Here is a 27132-nt window from a genome sequence, read left to right on the forward strand (position 1 = left end):
TTAATAATGCTACTTCACAAGGTCAAAGGTCGACCAATTGTCTTGTGTGTTATGAAACATTTAATTATTATAAAATGTGACTCCAATATTAATAAGTAAACTACTCAATTGTACCTGTAAGAAATAAACAAATGTTAATGTAAGTGAAAATGGGGAGGAGGGAACTAAGTCACCAACTCCACGAGGGGTACCTATTCAGCATGTTTTGGATGTTTCCCTCTTCTAACACACCAGATTCATATTATCAGCTCATTAGCAAGCTCTGCAGGAACCTGATAACGATCCTGATCATTTGAATCAGGTGAGTTGGAAGAGGGAAACATACAAAATATGCAGGTGCCCTCGAGGAAAGGAGTTAGTGAACCCTGTTCTATGTTAGTTTTATGGAACTTCATTGCAGCTCTTGGACAAAGGAAAAGTCAACATTGATTCAACAGTTGATTAATTAATTAAACACTGCCTCTCAATACTAGTCCATCCATCCATCCATCCATCCATCCATTTCCGTAACCGCTTGCTCCTCACAAGGGTCGGAGGTGCTGGAGCCTATCCCAGCTGGCTTCGGGCAGTAGGCGGGGTACACCCTGAACTGGTTGCCAGCCAATCGCAGCTCATTACTAGTGTAAAACTAATTAAACTGTGCTCGAAATCTACTTCCTACAGTATACAGTAGTGAAGTAGTCAATGAAACCACAGATGGCCATTGATTTCAAGTGATGTAATGTTTTCTTTTAAAATAATTAACATGTTTCATTTGTAATTTTACTACATGTATGTAGTGTCAAGCACTGCGAGTAAGTAAAATAATTTTTTTTTTTTTTGTACCTTGAGAAAAAAAGCCTGAGTTTTCACAAGGCCAAATATAATTATTTGTCACCCTCTTGTGGCACATTGCAGTACTACCAATACGGGTAATATGTTTTCAGTTATTTTCAAGAAAATAATACAACAAAGGATTATTATACACACACCAGGCACTTCAAGGAGAATGGGGGAAAAACAAAAGAAATATCTGTAATAAAACAGAATTAAAAAATACGTTGTGGTTGTAGTTGTTCCTAATGTTATGGCTATGGCCGTGCACGTTCATGTTATATATCTCTGTATGTAAAATGTCTGTTTCTGCTTGACATATTATTGAAGAAGTGTTAACTTGCCTTTTAAAAAGCCCCGCAGTCATGTACAGTACTGCAATGCTGTTTAAGAATTATTCACCAATTGACAAAACATCCCACAATGAAGGTTATCATGTGGATGGCAGGGTAGGCTGTTGGCACATGAATACATATATTTTTTTTCCAGTTTGACCAAATATTGATTTGGGTAAAATATTGAGAAATAAACCTTGAATATAGGTAGAGCTTGGGTGTTTACTACTGATAGCTTTTCTGTCAAGGCTGACCTCCATGGGAACCTCACAGATGTCTCAGACATCAGGCATCTAAAAGAAAGATTTAATCCTGTATTTGACTTTAACGGACAAATTCTAATTGTGTGGATGAGGGGGAATAAAGAGTGAAATTATACGTACATTTATATATAAAAGGCGCACATTTCCTTTTTTTCCTTTTTTTTTTAAATAAAACATTATGTCTAGTTGCAATATACAGATGAATCTCATCAACTATGTATATTGTGAAAACTGTAAAAATTATTTCTTGAAATTGACTTGACCTTCTAATAATGAATTTTCTATGTGTATCTAATAGAGCTGTCAAACGATTAATCACATCTTAGAATTTTGATTAATCATTGATTTATCGTTTTATTAAAACAGCTTTTTATACCAAAAAAAATAAAAATAAAAATGTTGCCCAAACGCCAAATTTAAAAAGGAACGGTTATGCGTTAATTTGTTCGACATTTAATATTATGACGACGGCTTAAAAAATTGTATCCACTGCACATGCTCATCCTCCTCTTTTTCTAATCAGTTAATTACTTGCATAATTTTAAATGGAAAAATAAATACCCCGGTAGCTTGACATGAACAAATATTCTGATTGTCATATGCAAACATTTATTAAATGCTTTACTTGAATGCAGGTAGTTATGTTTATTGCTCAAACACAACCTGTTCTACCTTTAACGTAAACATCCGCTGTCAGCTACAGGATCTTCTGCGGTCAAGATTAATAGTGTGATTTATCTGCGTTAATATATGATTAATGTGATATATTTTTTTGCATTTAACTAATTAGTTAACACTTTAACTTTGACAGCTCTAGTATCTAAGCTATATATGTATCAGGTGCACCTTTTGAATTAGGCTACTGAAATAACTAATTATCATTTATCCAATATTTTACTTTGTAATTGATTGAGATGTATCTGTATATGTATTGGAGCCATTCATTATTTTGAGTGTCTTATTCTACAAAATTCTCATTCATGAATTATTGAAACCAAAGAATCCAATGTCCCCTAAGAGAAGCAGTGATGGGAAAATGCTTCCACTCACCACATGTTGAGTTCTCCCTGCTTAACATTTGTTTGAATTTCCGTGCACACTGCATATGGTGCTGTTTTTCTGAGGACAGCTATTTGGACACAGAGCAGTCATGAGGAAGCTGGTTCTTCTTACTTTGATGGTAGTCGACGGTAAGAATGTTGGCGTTTTTACGTTACGTATTGACTGAATGTTACAGTTAGATATTATTAAAGCTTTGATTATTGCGTTGATTAGAAGATGTTGCTATAAACAATCTCAATCTATACTTATAGCCCTTACTATTGCTAAAAAAATAATCCTTGTCAATTGGAAAAATAAACAATCTCTAAATATCGACCACTGGTTAAACTTACTAATAAATTATATCTCAATGGAAAAAATCTCTGCCTTAAATAAAAATCAAGTATCAAGATTTAAACAAATATGGTCTATGTACATAGAATATTTTAATCTCAATTTGGCAACTTAATCCTGCCAAGATTCTGCCTGTTAACGAGAGCCACCACATCGTTACAACTTCTGTTTTCGCTGCTTCTGTATTTGGTATTTTGTATCTGATTGTTTTTATTTTTATATAGTCAGGAACCTAGTTGCTGCTAGTGGGCTCGAGCATACCACACTATACTCATTAACTCCTTAAGATCTATTTCTAGTGGGCACTAAGCATCAACACTTGGTGTTACTGCATGCTTATTAGTCAATTTTCTTGACGCCGTCCCCTGTGGTCGGGCGGGGGTGGTTCTGCCCCCCCGTTGTCTGCTCGGTGGCGGTTGCGTCTTGGCCGCTCCCTGGGCCCCCTGTGGGGTGCGGTGTTGGGGTGCTTCCCCTGGTGCCCGGGGCGGTGCCGTCCCGGCGCGGTCCGCTGCTCCGTGCCCGGCGGCGCGGTTCGGGGTGGGTGGGCCTCCGGTGTGCCCCGTGGTTCCCTCTCCCCTCCCCCTTCCTCCCCCCCGTCGCCTCTCCCTCCTCGCCTCCTCCCGCCCATCCTCCTCTGCCTCCCGGTCCCTTTTCCCTTGCCGCCCTCCCTCCTGCCCTGCAGCCGCCCTTTCGCCTTCTTGTCGTCTTCTCCCCGCTTCCCCCCCCCCCCCCCCCTCCCCCTCCCTGTCTGCCCTGCGGCCCCTCCCCCTCCCTCTCCCTGGGCCTTGGGCTCCCTCCCCGGCCCGGACGTCGGGCTCCGGGGGCCGGGCGAGGGTTTGGGGCCTGCCCCACTCCGGTAGAACTCCTGGCGCCCCGGGCGGGCTCCGGTGGCCGGTGGGCTGTCCGGTAGCCCTGCTGCGCTGGCTGTCCGCCCATTGTGGTGCCGGGTGGATGAGGTGGGGGGCGGGTGGGGGTGGGGGTGCTGGGGGGCGGGCGTGCCACCTACACCCGCCGGGTTGGGTGAGGCCCCGCTGGTCGCTCCTCTTACTCACTTCACTAGCTTGCACTATACACTTTGTAAATATACACATAGGGCACACAACACATTTCTTGGTGGGGTGGGGAAGGGTGGAAACACCGTCTTCACCCTTCAACTCCCCTCCAATTTTAATGCACCTCACGTCCAAGGGGAGGAGTGAGTTGGGGCGGGGAGCCATCAGAGGGGATGGACTGCAGTGCCTGGCAGCGCTGTGGTCCCCCCCATTTGTGTCCCTGCCCCACCACTTTGTCCCTCCATTCCCTTTTTTAATGCACCACACATATACATATTCATTTTTTTGGGGGGGATACGGGTGTGTCGGAGTAGGGGAAATTTTTTCCCTCTGCTCCGACTCACCTGCTCCCAATTTTAATGCACCACACGCACACACTTGTATATACACTGGGTGGGGCCACATTCACGGTGTAAGGGTAGAGCTCGCCAGTCGGCGAGCTGGCGGACTCAGTAACAGGGTTCGGTGTCACTAATACTCTGGCGTGACGACCGGGGCCTCTCCCCACCGGGCTCGGTGTTCTGGTGTTCCGCCTTCTCCCCTGGTGCTTCCTCCTCTGCTTCCCCCCTCCCGCCGCTGTGCTACTCTCGCGCGGCTGGAGGTGGGGTGGGCACATCTTCCCTCTCTGCGCTGCTGCCCGGTGCCGGTTACCGGGGGGGGTCTCGCGGGGGGATGGGCGCTGTGGGGGCCCGCTGGGCTTCGTTCTGCGGCCTTGGGCTCGGGGGTGTGGGCCGGGGCTGGGGCGGGGGTGTTCCGGGCGTCTGGGTCGGCTCGCCGACCGGTGTCCGCTCGGGTGGCTTGGGGGTGGCCTTGGTGCTGCCGCGGCCTGGGGATTCCGGGGGGGGGGGGGGGGATCGCTTTGCTGGACCGTCGCGGCCGTCGGGGGGGGGGGCGGCTTGTTTGGGGGGGGGGTGGAGGTATGGGTGGGTGGGGGGTTGGGTGCTGGGGGTCGGGGTGTGTTCGGGGGTTTGGGGGTCGGGGGTGGTGGGGCCTGGGTCGTGGTGGATGGCGGGTTTGGGTGGGGTGCGGGGGGGTCGTGGGGGGATGGGCGCTGTGGGGGCCCGCTGGGCTTCGTTCTGCAGCCTTGGGCTCGGGGGTGTGGGCCGGGGCTGGGGCGGGGGTGTTCCGGGCGTCTGGGTCGGCTCGCCGACCGGTGTCCGCTCGGGTGGCTTGGGGGTGGCCTTGGTGCTGCCGCGGCCTGGGGATTCCGGGGGGGGGGGGGGATCGCTTTGCTGGACCGCGGTTGACGGCTTCTTTCTTTGGTGGTGGTCCTTATGCATGCCAGATCCGTCGCACCAGCATCTACTGAAACTCAACAGAAGTACCCTCTCCCTCCCACAGCTCCTTGAATCAGTTGGTGCTGGTGTCTGTGGTTCTCACTTTGCTTTATCTATCCTTCCCTCCTTCCTCTCTTTAGTTTTTCCTCTGGTCACTTGAGATCTTAATTTATTAGAAGTATGAGGTTTCTGGGGTTGGCATAAGACTCTGGTTTTGTAACCACGTAGGAGGGGTCTTGTTGGTGCTGGACTTCACTTTGATGGATTGGATGTACTGGCTTCTATGGATCTCACTCTGCCTTATCGATCCTTCCCTCCTTCCTCTCTTTAGTTTTTCCTCTGGTCTCTTGAGATCTCGCTAAATTTGCTGGAATTTAGAGGCTTCCGGGGTTGGCGTAAGACTTTGATTTTGTAATCATGGGGAAGGCAGGAAGTGTTTGGTCGGTGCTGGATTTCACTTTGATTTACCTTTCTTTTGTCTTTATTTCTTTTTTTTTCTGACCTTTTCTCTGGTCTCCTGACCATTTAAACCTCACGACTCTGGCAAGATTCTGAAGTACCCGGTTAAGGCGAAGGGTAATGGGATATTTATAAGGTTTTAGGTGAATGAATGAGTATAAATTTATACGTATTTGCACGCACGCGCACGCACGCAAACGCACGCAAACGCACACACGCAAACGCACGCACACATACACACACACACACAAAAAAAAAAAAAAAAAAAAAAAGAAGATGTTGCTATAATGCCAAAAAGGAACATTACATTGTGTTGCTGACATGTTTTCAGTCTGTGGATGCGGTCTTCCCACGTACCCTCCTGTGCTGGGTCGAGTGGTAGCAGGTGTGGACGCCAAGCCACACAGTTGGCCCTGGCAGGTGAGATTCCACTATTGGGGTATATGCCACGGAAGAGGCGGGACATGATTTTGCACATGAGTTTGTTTCCGGTCCGGGTTGCGAACGCGTAACCGAGGGGCACAAAGTCGGAAGCACAAGTATTTTTGACGCAGCCGCAAACCGAACCGGAAACAAAAACAGACCCGCCTCTTCCGTGGCATATACCCCATTGGGATGTGTTTGTCTGTATGATAACTACTAATAGTGTTGTTGTCTTGAAAGTCCACAGCTATTCAAAGATTGTCCATCTTTGCAACCCTCCAAGGATTAAAAATAATAATAATAATATTACAACTGCCTGCTGTTTCACTGTACTATACAGGTTTCTCTCCAGTCTGACAGCAGTGGGCGCTGGAGTCATGTGTGTGGGGGAACCTTGATTGCAACCGAGTGGGTCCTCACTGCTGCACACTGCATCAAGTAAGACTGTGAACACAAAATAAATGTGGACATTTTCATCACCAGACTTGTATGTGGAATCTGTACTAACATTAGTACTTCCCAACTAATGAATCCTTATTAGAGGGTAAGCATGTATGCCTGATACTCCAGAGGTCTCAGGTTTGAATCTCGGTAGGAAGTTTTCATATTCTCTTCATTTTTACGCTGGTTTGAGTGCCCAGAGTGAAAAAAAGCCAGAGCGCTACTTCATCCCTCCACTTGAAATATGTGCATGCCAGGTTCACTGAAGACCTAAATTTGTCAATAGGTCAATGGATGCTCGTCAGTATGTGCCGTGATTGGCTGATAACCAGTTCAGTGTTCTCTTGCCCAAGGCCAGCTGGGAGAGTAATTTGAAATGAGTTATCTCAGTTCAGCATTCTACTCCAGCAACAGATCGTGAGAGGCAGAATACTTTAATGCTTAAGATGTCAGAGGGTACAATTTACTGGTGTATCCACCTGTTAACATTCATACATTTTTCTTTAACAAAACAGGTCAAAATTTCATACTAAGAAAGTAAATACATTTGTGATTAAATTGAGACAAGATTATCATTATCTCATATTTTTTGTTTATTTATTTTTTTAGATGGTATGTTGTGAAATTAATGGAAAATAGGTCCCAGGACTGTATGTACAGTTGATGTAGCTATTGTACTACAACGATATGGTCAGAAGGTGGCAGCAAATATCCATGATATTTTTAACTGTGACGGATGCCTCACATACTTCTAAAAACCTAGAACAGAGTGAGCCATGCCTCCAGTCAGGTTCAATACAAATGACTTTGGGGGCGGTGCCACACCAAATTTGGAGACCAGTATTTGGAAGATTTAAAATTTCAAATCGCTACTGCCACCTGCGGCCGAAAACAAACTGCACGCACTAGTACGTGCACAACCTCATTACTGAATACTCAGAGGCTGGACTCTTCATATCCAATTAACTGTGTTTTCAGGGGTATTTTCAGAAGTAAGAAGTTTTATAATGTTATACAAAGCTGGCCACTTCACGGAATGAGACTCTCGATCCCCACTATAAATAATTGATGTCCACGGGACGTGCAGATCATATTGCATTAGTCAGTCAAAGACCAGTTTTGTACTGGACTCCAAAACGATGTGAAATTACATCAATTAATTGGACCTCATTCCGACGTCAATATGCATTTACATATTGTAGTCACCCCGCTCGACGGACGTCAACCTGATTCAAATTATTATTAGTTTGTCGCCCCCAGGCTAGCGTCATTGTGCATTAGCCGAAAGGTGGGCTGTCATTTATGGAAATTGACGATTGAGAAAAAACATATAGACCCATTCACTGCTAGTGTGATACGTCCGTGAATGTTATCGTCATTCAGTAGTAGCGTTCACATTTCGCTAGCATGATGTAGCTACAATATTCTGCTGTCACGTAGGAAAATATGGCAACATTTAGCCTGATTGAAACGCCGCGGAATGGAACGCCTGTTCTTCATGAAGTCATTCTTTTTCTATTCCATTCAATCTTAACACCCCTTTCACGCTAAATATTGCCGTCCACTTCCTTAATTACGGCCGAGAAGTGATCGATCTTACTTCTAATTGAAAACAACACTTTTTTTTTGTCTAAATGTCAAGATACTCGCTTCTTACGTTTTGGAGTAGAAAGAAAGCCAGCTGTGAATCACTTTTCTAATCCAAGTCCGATCTCAACTCTCTCCACCGCTGAAATGTCAAACTGATGTTCACTCTCGTTCTTGCCCGGCGTCGGTCACTATCAAATTTAGATTTTTTTTCGTGCCACTTAACATTATTTACAGTTTTGTTTTGTTTTTTTGTCTTTTTGTTAGCCTTCCGGGGAGTAACGGCGGGTGTCTGGGGCACGCTAGATGCAGATGGTGGTTCCTTCTGAGTAGATTCAATTGCAGCGAAAAGCTGTACTGTACTAGTTTCGTGTTCGCGACTACAGGAAACAACGAACGAGCACGCGCATGACGTCACATACCGCAGACAGAGGGAGGGAAATTCGAAAGATTTGGAGTGGGTGCTTTTAAAAAAAATATTGGCCAGAGGCTTATAGGAGTACCCATTATGAACAGCTAAGACGTTGATCTACTAATTAGAATATGTTTTAGTCATAAATGGTCAAATAAAAAGGCTATTGTTAAGATATTTTGGGGGGAAATCCTCTATATAGTAGCTTTAATTGTCCCCCACCCACTTTCAGGGGGTTGCTCACCAATATTTTCCTCATGAAATATATTACCGCAAACAAAAAACCGACTTAATATGTAGCCAAGAAGGGCCCCCCTGGGCACTTTTGTCGATCAGGGGGTTCTTCACAGAAACATTTCCGCCCACCGCTAAATCAACCCCTCCGCTTCAGAGTTTCCTAATTTTCTTCAGGCTGAAGATGGCTCCAATAACCACAGACTCCCTTCAATATCTTGTCAAACAGAAGAGTGGAAGCTGTCCAACCTTTAATTCCATAACAATTTATCTATGGTCACATTCTAGCACATCTCTCTCTGCAGCTGGACAGATAAGGGCCAAATCCTTAGTTGCAGTCCTGACTTTGGGGTCATGTTAACACCAGCAACAATCAAAGCCAATGTTGGACAATGTCATGCAATTATGTAAACTGTAGTGTGACTTGAGCCAGTCTCTCTCCAGATGATGCAAAATGCTGCTGCTCGAGTGCTGTTTATATCTAGGAGAAAAGATCATGTACGAGGCTCCTTATTTGTATATTTTCCCCCAACACACAGACAGGAAAAAGTTGATACTCTCGTCTAATCTCAGAAAGGAAACACTGTCATGTGCCATCCCACAGTGGCCGTTATAACTATAGAGTGGAAGTGGGTAAGCACAGCTTAAAGTCAAGTGAGGAGAACTCGGTAACTCGAAGGGCAGCCCGGATCATCCCCCATGAAGGCTACAACATCCTGCTCAGCCGGTAACAGCATCTACACGACAACCATCCACATTACATCAGAAGATCCTACAAAAATGAACTATTATTGTTTAACACAGAATGATTTGCTTAGTATGTCAGGCTGAATGTGGCTTTTGCAGCAACGACATTGCCCTGATCAAGCTCTCCAGCCCTGTGGCATTTTCTGACACAATCATGCCATCCTGCCTCCCTCAATGTAATGCCGTCCTTCCCCATGGTACTGCATGCTACATAACTGGCTGGGGTCGCTTGTCCAGTGAGTACACAGTCCACGGTTGTCAGTATCTAATTGTCGCTATTGCAGACGGTTGAGTGGAGTAGTATGAGGATGCATAGTAACAGTAATGATCATACTACTGAGAGAATGACCAATCTTAGTTTACCTCAAGCAGGACCAGGCTGGGTTAAGACTTTGAACTGAATCAGAAGGATTTTCGTCATACGGCAGATCTATCACCACAATCTCATAGCTACTAGTCTTAGCATGTCTGCATTGTTCCTCCCAGCTGAAGGTGCTCCGGCTGACATCCTGCAGCAGGCTCTCCTTCCCGTGATCGACCATGACACCTGCTCGCAGCCCGATTGGTGGGGCGTCCTGGCAACTGACAAGATGGTCTGCGCTGGTGGAGACGGCATCACTGCTGGCTGTAATGTGAGTTAAAAAAAAAAAGAAAAGAAAAAAAAAGAAAAATGAACATGTGAATTAAATCATTTAGATAGTAAACACATGAGTGTAACAGTATTTGTGATTTGTGTATGACTTATAACAGGGAGATTCTGGGGGTCCTTTGAACTGCCAGAACCCGGACGGCTCCTGGACCGTCCATGGTGTGGTGAGCTTTGGTTCAGGACAGGGCTGTAACTTCTTCCAGAAGCCAACTGTGTTTACTCAAGTCAGCTCCTATCTGGACTGGATTGATAGAGTAAGCAACACATTTTGTAAAGTGAATCACCTTCACCATGCCGAATTCGATGAAAGTTGGAAGTCGGAATTTTCTTAATTCATACCAGATTACCAGGAAGTGAAAACGGGAACGCCCCTTTGAATTCGTACATACGAGTTGCGATATCGGGTTGGGGGGGTACCCTGACGTCATTGACCGCAATGACTGGCCTTAAATCTGACGTCACTCGATAATGGCGAGCCGTGTTTAAAGACCGTGAATGACAAAACATAATTTACAAGATTCAAAACAGATATTTATTTATATTAATATATTGTGACTTAATTGGTTATTTGAAATTCACGTAACACAACGTGATTTAATTGGAATGTCTGTGGTAACATTTTGCTCAAACACTTTGAGGTTAGAATGGGAGAATCCAAGTTGGATATATCTGAGTTTGCAACTTCCTTGAATACAGTACAGCATTATCCTGTAGACAAAAACCCTCGGCTTATCAAAAACGGTGTGTATGATGACAGTAATATTTTTTCTTTCTTTCTTGTGTCTACAGGTTAAGAGCAACTACTGATGCAACTGTTCAAATTACTGTGTCATCAGGATGATATGGCAAACTGAAATGTAATTCGAACAAGAGCAATGGAAAAACTTCAGTCACAATTGTCACAGTCTTTTAAATGCCAATGTGACACTAAAACTAAAATAATGCATGACTGTGTTGTACTTTTTTTTATTCTGGGGTCTGCTTTGCAAAGTTTTCAGAAACAAAAATGTTTAGTTTTCCCAGAGCTGAGCAATCTTAAACGCTACTAGCCTACTACACTTATCCTACTCACACAATATCGCAATTTTCATCAAGTTCATAATAAGTAAAAACAAACATGGTTCACTAATATCTATGTTTTTATTCCAATATAATACTCTCAAAATAAATTGCTTTCAGTTCACAGTGGCAACATTATTTTTTACCAAAATATTTTCACAATACATAATAAAAAGAATTTGAATTTGAATGTACGTCCTAAAAAACCATGAAACAGTATAAATGTTTTCAGACTCAATGGAAAACATATTTTTCTGCCATCGTCATTCGTCGTGGAGAAACATTATTGCCAGCATTATATTAAAATCATTCACTCAAGGAAGATAACATCTTTCCAGGAAATGTGGTCCTATGACCACAAACAGTAATACAACAGAGAAAGGTTGATCCAGGAGATATTAGTGACTAAACGACTTTTGTTGCTTTGCAGTGTATCATATATTCCTCTTTTCCCATTAACTACACCACTATTCAAACACAGGGCAAAAGAGCACTTGCAAAGTTAGATCCATTTATCCCCACGTGTGTTACTCTCATCTGACATTTGGCAGGTATTGATAAAAGACTGCATGCTAATGGCAACATTTGCCCCTGAATGGAGAGCCTTGTGCTGTGTGGCTCATTGCCAGCATGCTCGGAGGTGAAAACAGGGCTGTGAGTCAAGCTGTGGTTGATGAGCAAGCCTTGCTGTTAGAACAGTGCAGCTGCACACTCAAAGAGACTCTCTGTTGGTCATCTTGAATAAGACGACAACACAAAAAAAAGGCCTACAGTGGATGGCAGTCTATGCTGCTGCTTTGGGAGCTCGACTGCTATTCCCGTGACGACTACGTGAAGGCAGGCCCTTGGCTTTTCACGAGCTTCTTCTATTGTTCCCTTGTTTACCTCCTTCCCTACATGCAGGATGTTTGCAAGAGAACAACTGACACTGAATTGGGAACAGCAGAAGTCAGTTTGGGCGTAGTAACTGTTGAGGTAGGGGCAGTGAAACTGCAAAGTGGGGGTAGAGATGATGGGCATATAATTGAAAGACTACATGGGGGAAAAAAATGTGTTTGTTACTGGAAAATTATTTTTCAATAGTGTATAAACACCCATTTCTTTTTAACCATGCCGCCACCCTACCGTGAAAAAACAAACAAAAAAAACATTCCACAACATTGTTTAAAACTAAAATTACAAAATGTATAAATATTTTAAAATGTGTTTCACATTCAACATTTAAGTTGATGGAAACTGTATTTTATAAATGCTAACAAATAACATGTCGTCAGAATGGATTCACGTGTAAAAATTTTGCACTGTGCAGTACTGTAAGTATAATATGGAAAAAAGTTTGCATGGGAGCGCGTGTGCATGTGTGTGTGTGTGTGTGTGTTAACGAATGTTAGAAAAAGTAGAAAGGCATGGACATAGAAGACCACAATGTATCCCACAGGCATCCAATTGTTAATAACTACCCTAAATTGTAAATGTCTGTCATGTTTGTGTAGTATAATTTGTGAAAGTATTTCTTCCTGTTGGAATGTGATGTTGTGGGTCACATTGGTAAAGTGAACATAAGGTGGAAAAAATAATTACTGTTTAATACTGTTGCTAATTTTAGTACAAATTCCCTCTGAATTCCATTCCAGAGTTTACAAAATAAAAGGCATGATGGTCTTACATAGTAAGACGATGTGCTGCTTGAACAGAAGCCAACACTGAGCCAAGCTGTTTCGCGTTTGCTGCGAATCTCTAAAAGCAATGATATCAAAGCCACTCAGGGTGTGGGTGTGTGTTCACACTTGTGGTCCATGGGGTCAAGTCTGCAGAGACAAACGTCACCCGCTCTGCTGTCTGGAGTCGGGGGAGTCGCTTGAACAGTTGCTCCCGGTCCTCATGTGCGCACAAATAACCCCAGTAAAGTCTGATGATCTGTTCCATCAAATGAATCTACTTAGGTATGATGAGAAACGATATTTGGTGCTTGTCCAACCTCGGACTTATATGCTTAATGATACAGAGTTGCAGAATTTCTAAGTAAAAGTCTTTGTTCTTTGGAATGATTGCATGACATGAGCATGATACCACAACGGACAGGAAGACGCTATCGGGAGTGTTGTGCATGAGTTCACCAAGGCCAGTCCTAACCTGCTCCTGATGAAAGATTCTAGTAACTGTCCAAGTTTGAAACTCGTCATCAGAGGGGAGGCACCTTGTCCTCATACTGTGGTGGCGGGGTGAGAGGTTCTATTGTGATCCCAGCACCCGGTTGCGAACTGGGCACCTTTTCCGATTTGATCCTGCGGATTTTGATAGGGAGGAGCTTGCGGGTACTTTTACCAGGTTTCCGATTTGAGGCAGAAGCAGACGCAGATGTGGCACTGGAGGTGGGGCCAGGTTGTGATCTGGGATCGGCAACCTCTGGACTTTCAAATTCATGCTGCACCCCGTCAACTTGGACCAAGTCATCGTAGGAGGGGAGCTGGGAGGAGGTGGACTGAAGGTTGCTCTGACGGACAGGGTACTGCCCACTGCCTACTGCCTCCTCATATGTGGGCACAGCATAGCGTTGGGTGTCTGGCTCGGCACTGCATGCAGGAAATAGAAACAAGAAGAGATAAATGGCACAATTGGTGATTGTAAAAAGCTATAATGGTGATTGAAATACTGAAAATGCTTACAGATCACATTTTATGGTCTGCTGTCAGCACACTGCATTGATTGAAATGCAAAAAAAACAACAACAACAAAAAACACATAAAGACAAACTAGAATGGCCCAAATAATGATCCATCTACCTTGTCACATTGAAAATTCATGATGTGCTCGCCAAGACTGATTTGTGCCAGTTTTGGAGGTAGGCAGCACACATTACCAAGTAAGTGCCAGCAGCTCCATCTGCTGAGTCTGGTGGGGCATTGCCTCACTTGGCCCGAATGCAAGTGGACCAAAACGTGACAATAATGATCATCAACTTTATCTGGATCTGCAGCAAAATGTTGGGTTTACTCTCACTGGGCAAGTTGTACTGTTTTGGGTTGATTATTACCCCTTCCCTCTCTCTCTCTCTTTCTCTCTCTCACTCACTCACACTCATTCAGGTTTCAAATGTTTTCATAATATTGCTGTCAGGCAGAATCCTCAAATCTCTTTAATCACTGCTTTTAAGGTCTTAGAGCCATGAGCAATGCACAAAATGAAACGAGCTGAACAAGCAACACTTGTGAAAGTGTGTGTAAGAAAGCATTACAGCTATCCATTTTCAACAAAACTTGCTTACTCAAATATATCTAACCCAATTATAGTCACTCATATTGTCTAAAAAAACAAAAAAAACAAAAAAACATCCAGACATTCAATCTTGAGGTGACATAATGCCACGTGGCTGCTGCAGTGTGAGGGAAATGGCAATTTTAGTTGGTTAGTTTTGGTTAGTTTTTTATTTGCAGTGTCACAAAAACAACATTTAAAAAAGAAAGCACCACATTTACTGTTCGGCTTGACATATTTTTACAAAGAGCTTGCTTTATCCTCATTTTAGTTAGCTCAGTAAGGAAACAAAAGCTACAAACTTGACTGCTGAAAGAAGAGAATCTACTCTTATTTTGGTATGTTCAGTGCTTATAATACAACAACACAGACCACAATATTCTGTGGGTCTTGAAAGATCAGTCAGAATAGTCTAATGTTGAAATTGGCGAACAGTGAAAGTTAAGACACATATGGGACACACATTCGTCCAAATACATCAAAGCATCAAGAATAACAGCACACTTTTCACCCTCTCTTTAGAACCTGGAGTTTTTCGTACATATAAAATTTGGAGGCGGTCGCCTAGTTTTGGAACACTGCTGACTGCAAAAGTTCAGTCATCATGAAAACTGTTATTAAGAAACCAGTGTTGCACTAGTTGGTTGCCATTTTAATGTGAACTGCATTTGTGGTAATATGCCATGTTGATGATGTACCAGAAACAAACAATCTTGAAACAGTCGGAAGTCACTCCTAAATCTGTCAAAGAAGAGCTGGAGTTTATTCACTACTACAAAGGTGCCGGAATATTTAGGTGATTTTCACACAGGTAAATATTGTTGTCGATTTTTTTGTAAGCAAATTTCTGAGAAACAAAGTTACCAGGAAAACTGCAAAGCCTCTCTAAAATCCGTCTGTTTTGAGAAGGCGGTCGATTGTGTCGCATGCAACTAAGTCAGCTCAATTGTGCAAGGTGTTCCAAAACAAAGCCTTTGATTAGCATGATGACTACCTACCTACTTGTGAAAGCAGCAAAACAGAATGTGAAGGAAAACGCTAGCATTAATTGTAGTTTCACTGATGAGGGCAGCACTTCATCACTACCGAATTGCACTAGATTTCAGCACTGCATTGCAACGTCTTTATAAAAACAGAAGATGATTTCACTTACATTTCTACATCGCCATTCTCCCTGGCTGTCACACCTCTGCGGTTCTGGGCCTCCTGAAGCCTCCGCCTCTCTCTCTGCTTGTTTCTCATCCCCAGACACAAGGACAGCAGTAGCATGACCACCCCCGAGGCCACCAGGACAAAGGCCACAGAGGAGGCTTTACTTTTCCTGTTCCCAGAAGAATCACCTTCTCCTCCACCTGCATTACTATTGTTGTTGTTGTTACCAGTCGGGTCTGTAGGCACCACGCTCCATACAATCATGACAATGCCGAGGGCCACGAGTCCGACACCCAGAGCGCAGAGTGCATACTGGGAACCAGAATTCCCACTGTTCTCATTGATGTTGCCGCTGTTGTTGTTGTTGTTATTGTCATTTGTGTGCCCTCTGCTGTGGGAGCTGGATTGTCCATCCGCACTGGAACGCATCTTGATAGTCACTCCAATTCAATCAGTTGATAAAGTGCTATGAGGTCAAATGCTATCGAAAAAAAACACACAAGTACTGTATTTAACATTGCTTTGAAAAAATGCTTACAGCTATCTGGTGAGAGGCTCTGACTGGTCAGAGCATCAATGTGTGAATGTTTGAGACTCTGAGGAAACAAGCTGCCTCCACCCACAGCCACAGTTTTGCAACTTATGGGAATTCAAGCCCAGATAACAGAGTAAGAGCCATAAAACAAAGTGACATACAATGCCACTGGCACGTCTACGCAAAAGGTGTGTTGAAGTCAAAGATTTACAGGTAAGTCACTGATTTTCCACAGTGAGTAAAGAAGCTTACTTAATATTGCCGCACTGACTGTGTACAAAATCAGCTAACAAAGAATTTGCTGAATTGTATCCATCCATCAATCAATTTTCTGAACTGCTTATCCTCAAATAGCTGATTATGTTTAGGGTATTGGGAAGCACTGCTGGCTCTGATTTTACACTTGATGAGTGGGCAGGCAATCTACAGACCTAAATGTATGTATACTAAATACATAGGGCCAAAATATTCACAATGAAATCTTACCAAAAAACCTTGATCCTTGCTTGGCTGCTGCCGCTGCTACTGCTTGCAGTACAGGTCATAAATCCCAACTCATCCATGGTAGTGGCTGGGACTTGTGCCAACCTTAACCAAAAGAATTAAACAAATGTCATGAGAATTTATATGTCTTGATGAAATCACTATGCAGACGGACAAATCTTTTAACCATAAATACTTTTTGAAGAGGACATATCACGGAAAACTAACTTGATTATTTTGTATGTGAATATTTGGTTCTCTGGTGTGCCTGCTCACGAAGTAATTATTGTGTTTGGTGTAGTAGCAATTTCTGAAAAGGTTTCTTGTGATCAAGCCCTTCTGAATATTGCCACATTTTGAGTGCAACTAATTGAGATAATATTGCCCCTATGCTGAGTCTCTTCACCAATAACCTGGCACCTATGCTAGACGAAGAGCCACCAATTTCATGTGACTAAATGGAAGTAATACCATCGCAAAGTCAAAGGTAAACAGCTGTTGGCAGAGATTAAATTTAGCTAAGGAAAGCATTATCAGGGTTAGTTTCTGAGAAGTGATAAATGGTCGACAAAGTTGACTGTTGACTTGGGTATGTGATGGTATTTGGATTTGGCTTTGTGCCCGCTGCAGTTACCATATGCCCCTAAATGGTCACATTTTGCTCCTAAAATTTGAGGCAGTGCAAGTAAATTTTTAAATTTACTTGCGACCTTCATATTAAATATATATACATTAAATTATATATAAATTAAATATATAATACATATTTTTTCCACACATCAGATAAAAAACCAAAAACATTTTGGCTTATCACAGAAACAACACCGGCATAAACAAGCTGTTTTGATGATGTAAGAAGAAAAAAAAAACATGACCATCACACGGTGGGCAAAACTTAAATTTGAATGGGCATGAGTTGGTTAGCCTCCTGTCGCAAGCTTTGACAATCCCAATCGCCTTTAAATTCATACTAGCGGCAGTGGGACCACGGAATGGAACAAGGGCAGTATTTTAATACATTTTAGGGCTGCACAATATATCAAAAAAAAATATCGATATCGCGATATCGACCTATGAAATATGCACATTGCAAAGACATGCAATGAGTTTGATATGGAATTTTATGCTTTTATCTGAATTTAACCAGTCAGACTGTCAGGTTTACCTGTTTGACATTTATTAAACATGACAAAAAAGGAGAGAAGACACTCAGTTCAAAGCTCGCGAGGAGAGGAACTGACTGATACAATTCACTACTGCACTCACACACTGAAAAAAATCCCCTCCTCACCCTCTATTTTTATTTGGTTTCCACGCCCCAAGTTACATGGATGTTCCAACCCTAATAATGCAAATGCAAAACATAGTTGGAACACAGTGTACTTAACGAAAATGTGCACTGCCATCCAATAGTTGAACTTTATTGAGAGGTAATTACAATTAATTAAGAATACATTGAGTTTGATTATTTTGCCGAATAAAAAAAAAATTCTTTCATTAAATAATAAAAATGTAATTTCTTTAGGCACATGTTAAATATCGCAATAATATCGATAGCTATATTCAGCAACTATATTGCATGTTTTTCCAATATTGTGCAGCCCTAATACATTTGTCATTAATTTATTCTTTGAAGCATTAATAATGTGTGCAAATTCAATGTTTTGAGTTACACAGGCCCTCACCTAGGGCATAACACTGTGCTTTGCATGCCTCTGCTAAAGGGACGGTTAGCTCACGCACGCGCACACACTGCACTTCACCAAAGAATGCATGGCATGAGCCCAAATTATGACATGGACATCTGAGTAAAGTCCCCTCATAAGCATTTCTTACATTTCACCGAATAACTTCATGCAGGGAGACAGAAGCATATCTTCACGCAGTGACCAGTCAGTATAAACTATGTTAGGTTACATAAAGTTATGTCGAAGAACTAATAAATAAAGATAGATATGAATATATTTTCACTGTGGGGCAGAACCCTTGTACTGTCAAAATGAAAACACTGAGAACTCAAAATTGTACGGTCTTAAAGGGTAACTCAACAGGAAGTCAGACTTTTGCTCCACCCCTCAATAAGATTGGAAATCGGCACTCAAAGGGTGTGTTGCCTAGAGGACCGTTGGGTTGTGAATGGGAAGAGGGTTGGGTGTGGTCTGGCTGTGATTGACAGCATTAACTCACACTGAATGCGGAAGTGAGCGCTTTCCGTACGGCATCCGCACGGACTGCAAATCACACCGTGTGCGTTGCGTGAGCTCTCTGTGTCCGGAAATCTGCGCCCGCCAGACCACAAGATCACGGCGGTTCATGCTGAAGAGTTGAGTTTACACGATAACAACCGTGTATATAAAGTCCTATTTGTAAACAATAGCCACGTTTGCCTGTTCTCAAATCGATATGCTTTTTGGACATTATTTCTGGGACGTCTACCATGTCTCTTCTATCATGGGTAAGTACGTTTTGTGTTTAGTGTTATATTTCATGTTTCATTTATTCTGACTCAAATGTCCGACTCATGTCATGCTATCTTAGCGTTTAAGGAGGGGAGTACGAGACTGAGCCGGCCGGTGAGTGGCGGGGGGGACTCCGTCACGATCCACAAGTGACGTAGTCTGTAACTTCTCGTTTAATGAGAGGACAAACAGCCAAAGTGTGTTTATCTTAGTGTTTAACCGTAAGATGGCATCAAACACACGTTTTTTTGCCCCAAATTCAAGCTTTCAACAAACATGCACTACAATGTAAAAAATAATGACCAGTAGACAGCATTTGTAGACACCAGTTTATATAGTTTATAAAAAATAAATAAATAAATAAAGTTGATTTAGTGTCGAGTTAACCTTTAAGAATATACTCAAGAACATACTACCAAAGAAAGCTAAAGTAAAACGGAACAGCTGTGTAATGTGTACTTGTGAACGCCCCCACCGCCTGCGGTGGTGTCCGAATGTGCAAAGTAGTGCACTAACGAGTCACACCATTTTGTTGGGGTGTCCTAATGTTCAATAACCTGGCAATAGCCAGATTGATATTGAGCTTTACTCAAGGGAGTTCAACTTCTCCGCAATATCTTTCTGGTACCTCTCCATGGTACATTCTGTACAATAATTTGAGCTGAGTGGACGATGTGGCATTGTACCCGTTTGTTTTAACCAATCACGGCCACGGATGAAAACTTCGTCTTCGTTCTTGTCGAATGGGAGAAAGCACGAACATCTTGCCAGCTAGAAATGCACGAAGCGCCTCTCGCTGTTTCAACATTCATCAAGGAAACGCTGAGTAATTCTGCAAGAACAGAATAAGCGAAGTACGCATTAAGTTTGCGCGGGAAAAAATGAGGCTAACAACTACCCTATCAATTTGAATGGCGGAGTTTAGAGTGGTGACAATCATTGCGTAACTGTACACTTTAAAGATTGCTATGCATGTTAATAAAAAACAGCAACTTCTAGCGGTTGAAACGTTTCTATCAGAGCCGATTCCATTGGATCCAATTCATTTTCAATTACCCTTTGGTAGTTTCGCCTACCCACAATGCACCACGCCGCTACCCATAATGCACCTTGAATTCTAGATGAGCACTTCGCGTATTAATTGTAGCGTCCATTCGTCCATGTTAAGTTTGTTTGTTAGCCCCGGCGTCGGCTTCTTGGTTTCATCACACTTGCATATCCCGCCCCCAAACACAATGTCGCTCTGTGATTGGGCCGAATATATATATATATATATATATATATATATTAGGGGTGTTAAAAAATCGATTCGGCAATATATCGCGATACTACAGCATGCAATTCTCGAATCGATTCAATAGGCAGCCGAATCGATTTTTTAATATCCATTTTTGATGGAAAAATATTCAACAAAACATCTAAATTTCACACCTTAAGCATGGAAGAATGTTATATTAATGGAAATTAAGCCTTAATATTTTATTTCAACACTGTTCAAACATGAAAAATGTTACAACCTGGTTGTTAAATACAGTGGTTTACAGTTATAAGACTGAAGTTTCAGATCAATAAATAATGCATTTTTCATACAAATCTTACAGTGTACATGTACAAGTTTACTGAATGGTATTTTCTAAATTTGAGTAAAAAAAAAATCGCAACAATCCACTTGTAAATTCATATCAGGATTAATCGGTATCGAATCGAATCGTGACCTATGAATCGTGATACGGATCGAATCGTCAGGTACAGGGCAATCCACACCCGTGTTGCCGCGCGACTCAACACAGAACGAGTGCAGTGTGAAAATAAAAGGGCTTAAAGTGCCATCAACAGGGAAGTAGAATGCAACACTCAAGTAAAAAACCACTGAACACAAAAGTTGAACACATTCTGTAGTTGTAAAATACTACATTCGGCAGTGGAACACAAGACACTGGCCGCGTAATACAGTACAAAAAAAAAAAAAAATCTACATTACGTCACAGCGATCAACCGCGACACACCCCGCGGTTGTTGGAAACTTTCCAGTTAAAAGAAGGGTCGTCGTCTAACTTTGGGTACGGCGTGAGCTGCGGTCGAAGAAAGTGGTGTGTTGCTTTGTTTTGTTTTTTTGTACACTCACCTCCCCTAAAATGGTCCTCAGCGCCGCCACGTTCCTTGCATTTGGTCATCGAATGAATGTGATGTGCAAGTAAGTCGACAGCGTCACATTTTTAGTGACAAAACAACAGAAATGAACGAGCTGTTTTTTGAAATAGACTGTTCCAGAGAGAGGGAGGGAGAGTGAGACAGAGAGAGACACACAACCAGACAGGGAAGGAGGCTACTTCCACTTCAGGCTTAACCCTTTACTGACAACAGCCTTAAAACTGTCAGCTCCTCATAAAGTGGCATTGCCTTTTAAATGCTATTGGTTCGTATTAATAAAAAATAATAACAATTGCAAATCGTCAGTTCCAATCTTCATTTAAAAAAAAACAAAAAAAAACATGCTAAACACTGTAATCATTGGTCTCCAACTTCTCCCCACCCACCACCAACCACCACATACTTAACGAAAGTAATATTTCCACAGACTGGCATAAAAACAAATAATTACTCACTATTACACTGAAGCAGTTGTGTTCCATTATTGCAGAAAATCCGTCTTCACAAACACAGGAATGATAAAGGAAGATAGATATTTAGTGATGAGGGGGGTTAGTGATAAGAAGGACGTAGGCCTACTGTAAATGTATTTCTTGGAAGTTTTAGGTTCTCTTATCACATGTCCGTTTCCCCTTTCCAAGGCTCTTTTACTTGCTTGTGGGCTTAATTTTGTCCCTCCGTTATTACGTAACCAAGATGAGTGGTCACTGGTTACTTTGTATTATAAGCACTGACCTATATTTACTTATTCACATCCATCCTTCCATCCATCCATCCATCCATTATACTAAAATGAATACTCTAAGTTTTCCCTAAATAGTACACTGCACATATGTTTTATGTCAGGGGTCAGCAACCTTTGCTGTTAAAAGAGCCATTTTAGGCCAAATACATTTAAAAAAAAAAAAAATCTGCCTGGAGCTGCAAAAAATAAAAAATAAAATGCAGCATCCAATCCTTTGAGATTCATTTTCTTCTACCTTTCATTTTGTGATTTTTGTGGTAATTTTGTATAGCAGTACTTCTTTTTTCACACATTTTTAGACTTTTCTGCCGTTTCTGTAAAATTTCTGACATATTTGGCAATTTTATGGTCATATGGTAATTTTCTTCCTCTCTTCTTCCTTTTTTGGACATTTTATGGCTATTTTTGACATTCTTTTCTGCCTTTTTTGCTATCAATTTCCTGACATTTTTCTGAACATTTTATGATAGTTTTAAGGATTTCGTCTTTAGTTTTTGGATTTTATACTTACTTTTTTTTATCGTTTTCTTGTCTAATTTTTTTGTAAATCAATTTTCTGACTTTTTTTTTTTTTTTTTTGGTAATTCCAAAGACATTTTATGCTAATTCTCTGCCTTTCTTCTTTTGATTTTGGACATTTTCTGATTAATTTTTGGACATTTTTAGGTAACAATTTTCTTCTACCTTTCGTCTCCCTTTTGCGGACAACTTAAAAATGTGGACTCTGACATTTTTAAAAAAATATTTAATTATTCATCTTTTACTTCATCAAACATATACATAAATATGTAAAAACATGATTAATTTCGACAATTATTATTATTTTTTATTATATTCACAGAGAGCCATTGGAGATTGACTAAAGAGCCACGTGTGGCTCCTGAGCCACAGGTTGCAGACCCCTGTTTTATGTGCTCACATTTGTGCTTACACAAACTGTCCAACGTAAGCAAAGTCTGGCAGAATTTACATACCAAAAGGTGCTGACACACTAAAAGTGAGAATAATGTGGTGACATGAGATGGTAGAATGAAAAGTAAAACAACAGCACAAATGTGGTCACGAACACACAACCTCATTAAAGGAGGTCATTATCATAAATGTTTCATGTTGTCACCTTGGTCGTCAGCCAGCCACAGAGACTGAAACTGACATCTGCTTTGTTTACCATTTGTTTACATGTCGGAGGCTTGCACAAACACAGCGACCCCATTTTTCAAATCTGTTGCTGTCCAAAACATAAGCAAAGGTTTGACACAAATGGCAAAAACAGTCGAGATCAAGACCACTATAGACTGCATTGTTTTGCTTGGAGCTTTTCTTCCTATAAACACTGTTATCTGCCTGCTCTGTTTTAAGTCTCATGCAGGAACTGAGGCAGGAAAGCACGGGGAAAAGCCTTGATTGCATCTAATGTTTTCCCTTCAAGCAAATTATTAAATCATGCATGAATCGAGCATATGCTCATGCTTACGAGTATATGTTGTGTAGCAAATAAACCTAGAAATATATCAACATACCACTTCCAGTGAAATTGTGATTATGTGTTAAATGTAAATACAAAGAGAATAAAATTCTTTTTTGCAAATACTTTTCAACCAATTAAATGGACTACAAAGGAGTGCTTTGATCAGTTTGAACATTAAATACCTTATTTTTGTAGTATATTGAAATGAATACACAATTATGCTGGAAAGGATTTTCAAATCATCGTAGCCTATCCTGATTTTATTTAGGACCTAAACATATATAGGCTACATATATGTAGCCTGTATATGTATGCTATAGCATATACAGTGCTCAAAAACGATTAAGGATATATATAGTCTCCGGTTCGAGTCCAGGCTCGGACCTTCCTGGGTGGAGTTTGCATGTTCTCCCCGTGCCCGCGTGGGTCTTCTCCGGGTACTCCGGTCTCCTCCCACATTCCAAAGACATGCATGGCAGGTTAATTGGGTGCTCTGAATTGTCCCTAGGTGTGCGTGTGAGTGTGGATGGTTGTTCGTCTCCGTGTGCCCTGCGATTGGTTGGCAACCAGTCCAGGGTGTCCCCCAGTTCAGGGTTTACCTCGCCTACTGCTCATGGCCAGCTGAGATAGGCTCCAGCACCCCCCGTGACCCTTGTGAGGAGCAAGCGGTTCAGAAAATGGATGGATGGATGGATGGATGGACATATATATATATATATATATATATATATATATATATATATATATATATATATACTGTATATATATATATATATATATATATATATATATATATATATATATATATATATATGAATAATTAAATTACTCTTGTTATTTTAATGAATTACATTACCTACATTCATTATTATATATTATACAGTTAAATTAATCAAATAATTTGATTCAATGAATAAATATTCAAATCTTACGAATTTCTCGGTCTGTGGAAGATTTCCAGACAAGTTGTCACCCATCCAGCAAGTCAAATTTCAGTCAACTCATTTTGAGCTGTGTCACCATTCGAAAACCCAAAAGCTGACTGGTCATTATGAGTAAGATGAGGAAGTTGCAACACACTATAGGGGAATTTAGTTAACCTGCAACTGTGATTTGATATGTGAGTGAGTCATCAGAATAATGCAACGGCTCATGTGTAAATGTAATTTTGTGTTTTTACAGTTAAGTACTTTATCCAACTTAAAAGCTAAAGTACCACTTGATTGTCTTCAAAGATTTGTTACATTTTACTAACAGTTCTGCACAACATATCATAACATGTAAATAGAACTCATCCATTCCAGAAACTGCTGCCATCATAAAACAGTGCTGAAAATGAGTCCAACTGTTGTAACTCAAAATCTGTTGTAACTGTTGTAATCTCAAATAAAATGATTCACCCGTCGCCAAAAGTGTAGTGTACATAGGGAGTGTGTTTTTGGGAGTCAACTTCATGCATGAAGAGTGTCAAATAAATTGACTTCTAAGCACAAAACTGTGACTTGTGTGCAATACAGTAGGCTACAGTAAATCCCCCGGCTAGCGCAGTAACAATTAAAAACGTCTGGTGAATGTCTTTGAAACCAGTAACAAACCATGACGAAAAACCAACATTCACTACACCCACAAGACTGCACCTCTCAGTGAGATACCACCTTAAGGGAAAATGACAAAAACAGTAATGCACAGTGAATTGGACAAGTAACTTTAATGTGATTACTGGTCTGGAAAGTGTATGTGTTACTGATTGCTAGTTACCAGAAAATGTGGTCATCACTGTCGCAATTATTTCAATTTCCTGTTCTGTGGTTATGTATTTTCTAATACCTTTTTCTCTTCCAACCATACAACTTTGACACATGGTTCGAAAAGGGTTTAAAGATGTCAAGTAAAAAAACAGTGTCAGTGAATAATAATAACAGTAGGCTCTGTGGAGCTGCAGTGTTAATTAATGCACCTCTTTTTTTTATTTGTTGAAACTGTCCCATCACCTGTGAAAGAACTGAGAGAAAAACACAAAACTGTGGAGCTGCACGTCAAGTAAGTTAATATCCTGTAGTTGTCATTTTTATTACAATGTCTAGTTTGGAGGCTGCATCACTCTTGTTTAGCGTCACTTTTACCACCTGTGTCTCACCTCCACTTCCTGATGGCTGTAATGCAGCACACATAACTCACTTATATTTGATAAAAAAAAAGAAAAAAAAAAAGAACAATCTTTCATACATCACTTGTATTCATTTTGAATTCACGCAAACATTCATCAACAACTGTGTATTTGCAAAATTCGAATGACATACATTATATTAAACATTTTTTGTTAATTGAGATTTGCTACAATGACAATACATCACACACATCAGGGCTACAAAGTATGAATGATCATTTTTTACATTAATATGACCTTTCTTTTTTTTGTCAGAGTACCGTTGAATACAAATTCATCATACAAATCCCATTAGCCCACACAAACAACAAATATAAAAATAATCAATATAGCTTCAGGTCTCCATCTTTTGATTGTGTTAAAAAAGTCACATATTCCAGTAGCTGCATTTTCCTTTAAACAGACACGTGAACGAAGACGTAAGTGCAATCTGTCATCAAAAGGTTCCCCTTCGTACCCCATGGACACCGTATCTGTGTCGCACTCCGATAACCTCACACATTGGTCACCCCGATGTTGGCGTAAGCCCGGACGGGGCTTCCCTGTGTCCTGGGGGGTGTTTGCTCTCTGAGCTCTCCAGCTAGCGACCCGTAGCTGTTGTGGTAGCTCAAATCTCGTCAATTGCGTGCCTTTGGGCTGAATCCTGTTGGCGGCTGCAACAAAAATAAAAGTGCTGTTTACAGAGTCAGGAGGAATATGTGCAGCAGCGCTTCACTGGCACACATTTTACATTAGCAAAATCAAACAACCAAAATTACAATATTACTGAAATAATTAACTCAATTTACTTGCAAATTCACTAAATCTAGGCCTGTTCGGTTGAACACAAAGCTGTTGGATTGTCACCAAAATTTTGGGAACTGGTGCTAACTTCTTGGGTACTGATAAATGAGAAGGGCAACCAGTTTCTAAAATAACTTTTTTTTTTCTCAAATTAACTTTAATAATTGTATTATTATTTGTTACAATTAATAATGATGTGTTAGTAATAATAATGATTTAAATGTATGTGAAGACACTTTTGTTAATGAGTTCTCATTATAAATAATAACTCCAAGATCCTGAAATTAGGGTCACCCTCTACAACAGCGTATTAGGGCTACATATATTTTTATATATTGTTCAGAGGGTGGGGGCAATATTCCGGGAAAAAAACTATTTCTGTTAAGTTTTTTTTTTTTTTTTTTCCTTGCAAATTTGCCACTTTATAGCTTCATAAATTTGCCACTTTATAAAGTGGCAAGTTTGAGATTTTTTTTTTCTCTCGAAGTATTGCCCTCATGTTCTGAGAAAAATATATTTATAGGTGGCCCTAATACACCGTCGACTCGTAACCCTCAGACTTCACCGTGTATCAGAACTTAAGTCTGAACGGGAGAATCCCCACACCTAGAAAGCGTGCTTTCCCGGTGCGTAAAAAAAAATGACTTAAGCGTGAACGGGATAGACTATGTCTTCTGTTGTATTGGAACTATTCTTGTTAAAGGCCATCAATGTTAAATAGCTGCACAGTTGTTTTTGCAGAAGTATCTTTCAGAAGCATCTTAAAGAGAAGTTAGTGTTACTGCATA

The 27132-nt window shown here is 41.2% G+C and overlaps 3 protein-coding genes across 6 annotated transcripts in view; 1 reads left to right on the forward strand and 2 right to left on the reverse strand.

The window, feature by feature from the left end:
* Positions 1-2552: 2552 nt before the first annotated feature.
* LOC144014565 (chymotrypsin-like elastase family member 2A) lies at positions 2553-10962 on the forward strand. The gene is made up of 8 exons (XM_077514593.1): positions 2553-2601; positions 5926-6014; positions 6358-6455; positions 9296-9418; positions 9538-9674; positions 9925-10070; positions 10189-10341; positions 10877-10962. Exons 1-8 carry the CDS (start codon positions 2562-2564, stop codon positions 10892-10894), a joined length of 804 nt encoding a protein of 267 aa, XP_077370719.1. The 5' UTR covers positions 2553-2561; the 3' UTR covers positions 10895-10962.
* A 246-nt stretch (positions 10963-11208) lies between these two features.
* On the reverse strand, positions 11209-21573 carry tmem51a (transmembrane protein 51a). Its single transcript, XM_077514595.1, has 4 exons — positions 21156-21573; positions 16575-16676; positions 15555-16034; positions 11209-13719 (listed from the first exon to the last, which is right to left on the reverse strand). Exons 3-4 carry the CDS (start codon positions 15980-15982, stop codon positions 13329-13331), a joined length of 819 nt encoding a protein of 272 aa, XP_077370721.1. The 5' UTR covers positions 15983-16034; positions 16575-16676; positions 21156-21573; the 3' UTR covers positions 11209-13328.
* Positions 21574-25096: 3523 nt separating this feature from the next.
* Positions 25097-27132, reverse strand: part of kazna (kazrin, periplakin interacting protein a) — a 147062-nt gene continuing 145026 nt past the window's right edge. For 3 of the 4 annotated variants that reach the window (XM_077514597.1, XM_077514596.1, XM_077514600.1), the window contains one exon: positions 25097-26214. In XM_077514597.1, the coding sequence (XP_077370723.1) occupies positions 26179-26214 (36 nt within the window). In that variant the 3' untranslated portion in view covers positions 25097-26178. The remainder of the gene's footprint in view (positions 26215-27132) is intronic. The other variant, XM_077514599.1, reaches the window with a different exon arrangement.

The sequence above is a fragment of the Festucalex cinctus genome, chromosome 2, assembly GCF_051991245.1.
Source record: "Festucalex cinctus isolate MCC-2025b chromosome 2, RoL_Fcin_1.0, whole genome shotgun sequence".
Taxonomy (NCBI): Eukaryota; Metazoa; Chordata; class Actinopteri; order Syngnathiformes; family Syngnathidae; genus Festucalex; species Festucalex cinctus.

What these genes read in the sequence shown, in the direction of transcription:
- LOC144014565 (XM_077514593.1), top strand. Translation starts at nt 2,562, where the DNA reads ATGAGGAAGCTGGTTCTTCTTACTTTGATGGTAGTCGACG. An exon ending in TACTTTGATGGTAGTCGACG is followed by an intron (nt 2,602 to 5,925) that starts GTAAGAATGTTG and finishes ACATGTTTTCAG; the next exon opens with TCTGTGGATGCGGTCTTCCC. An exon ending in CACACAGTTGGCCCTGGCAG is followed by an intron (nt 6,015 to 6,357) that starts GTGAGATTCCAC and finishes TGTACTATACAG; the next exon opens with GTTTCTCTCCAGTCTGACAG.
- tmem51a (XM_077514595.1), bottom strand. Translation starts at nt 15,982, where the DNA reads ATGCGTTCCAGTGCGGATGGACAATCCAGCTCCCACAGCAGAGGGCAC. An exon ending in GAGAATGGCGATGTAGAAAT is followed by an intron (nt 13,720 to 15,554) that starts GTAAGTGAAATC and finishes TCCTGCATGCAG; the next exon opens with TGCCGAGCCAGACACCCAAC.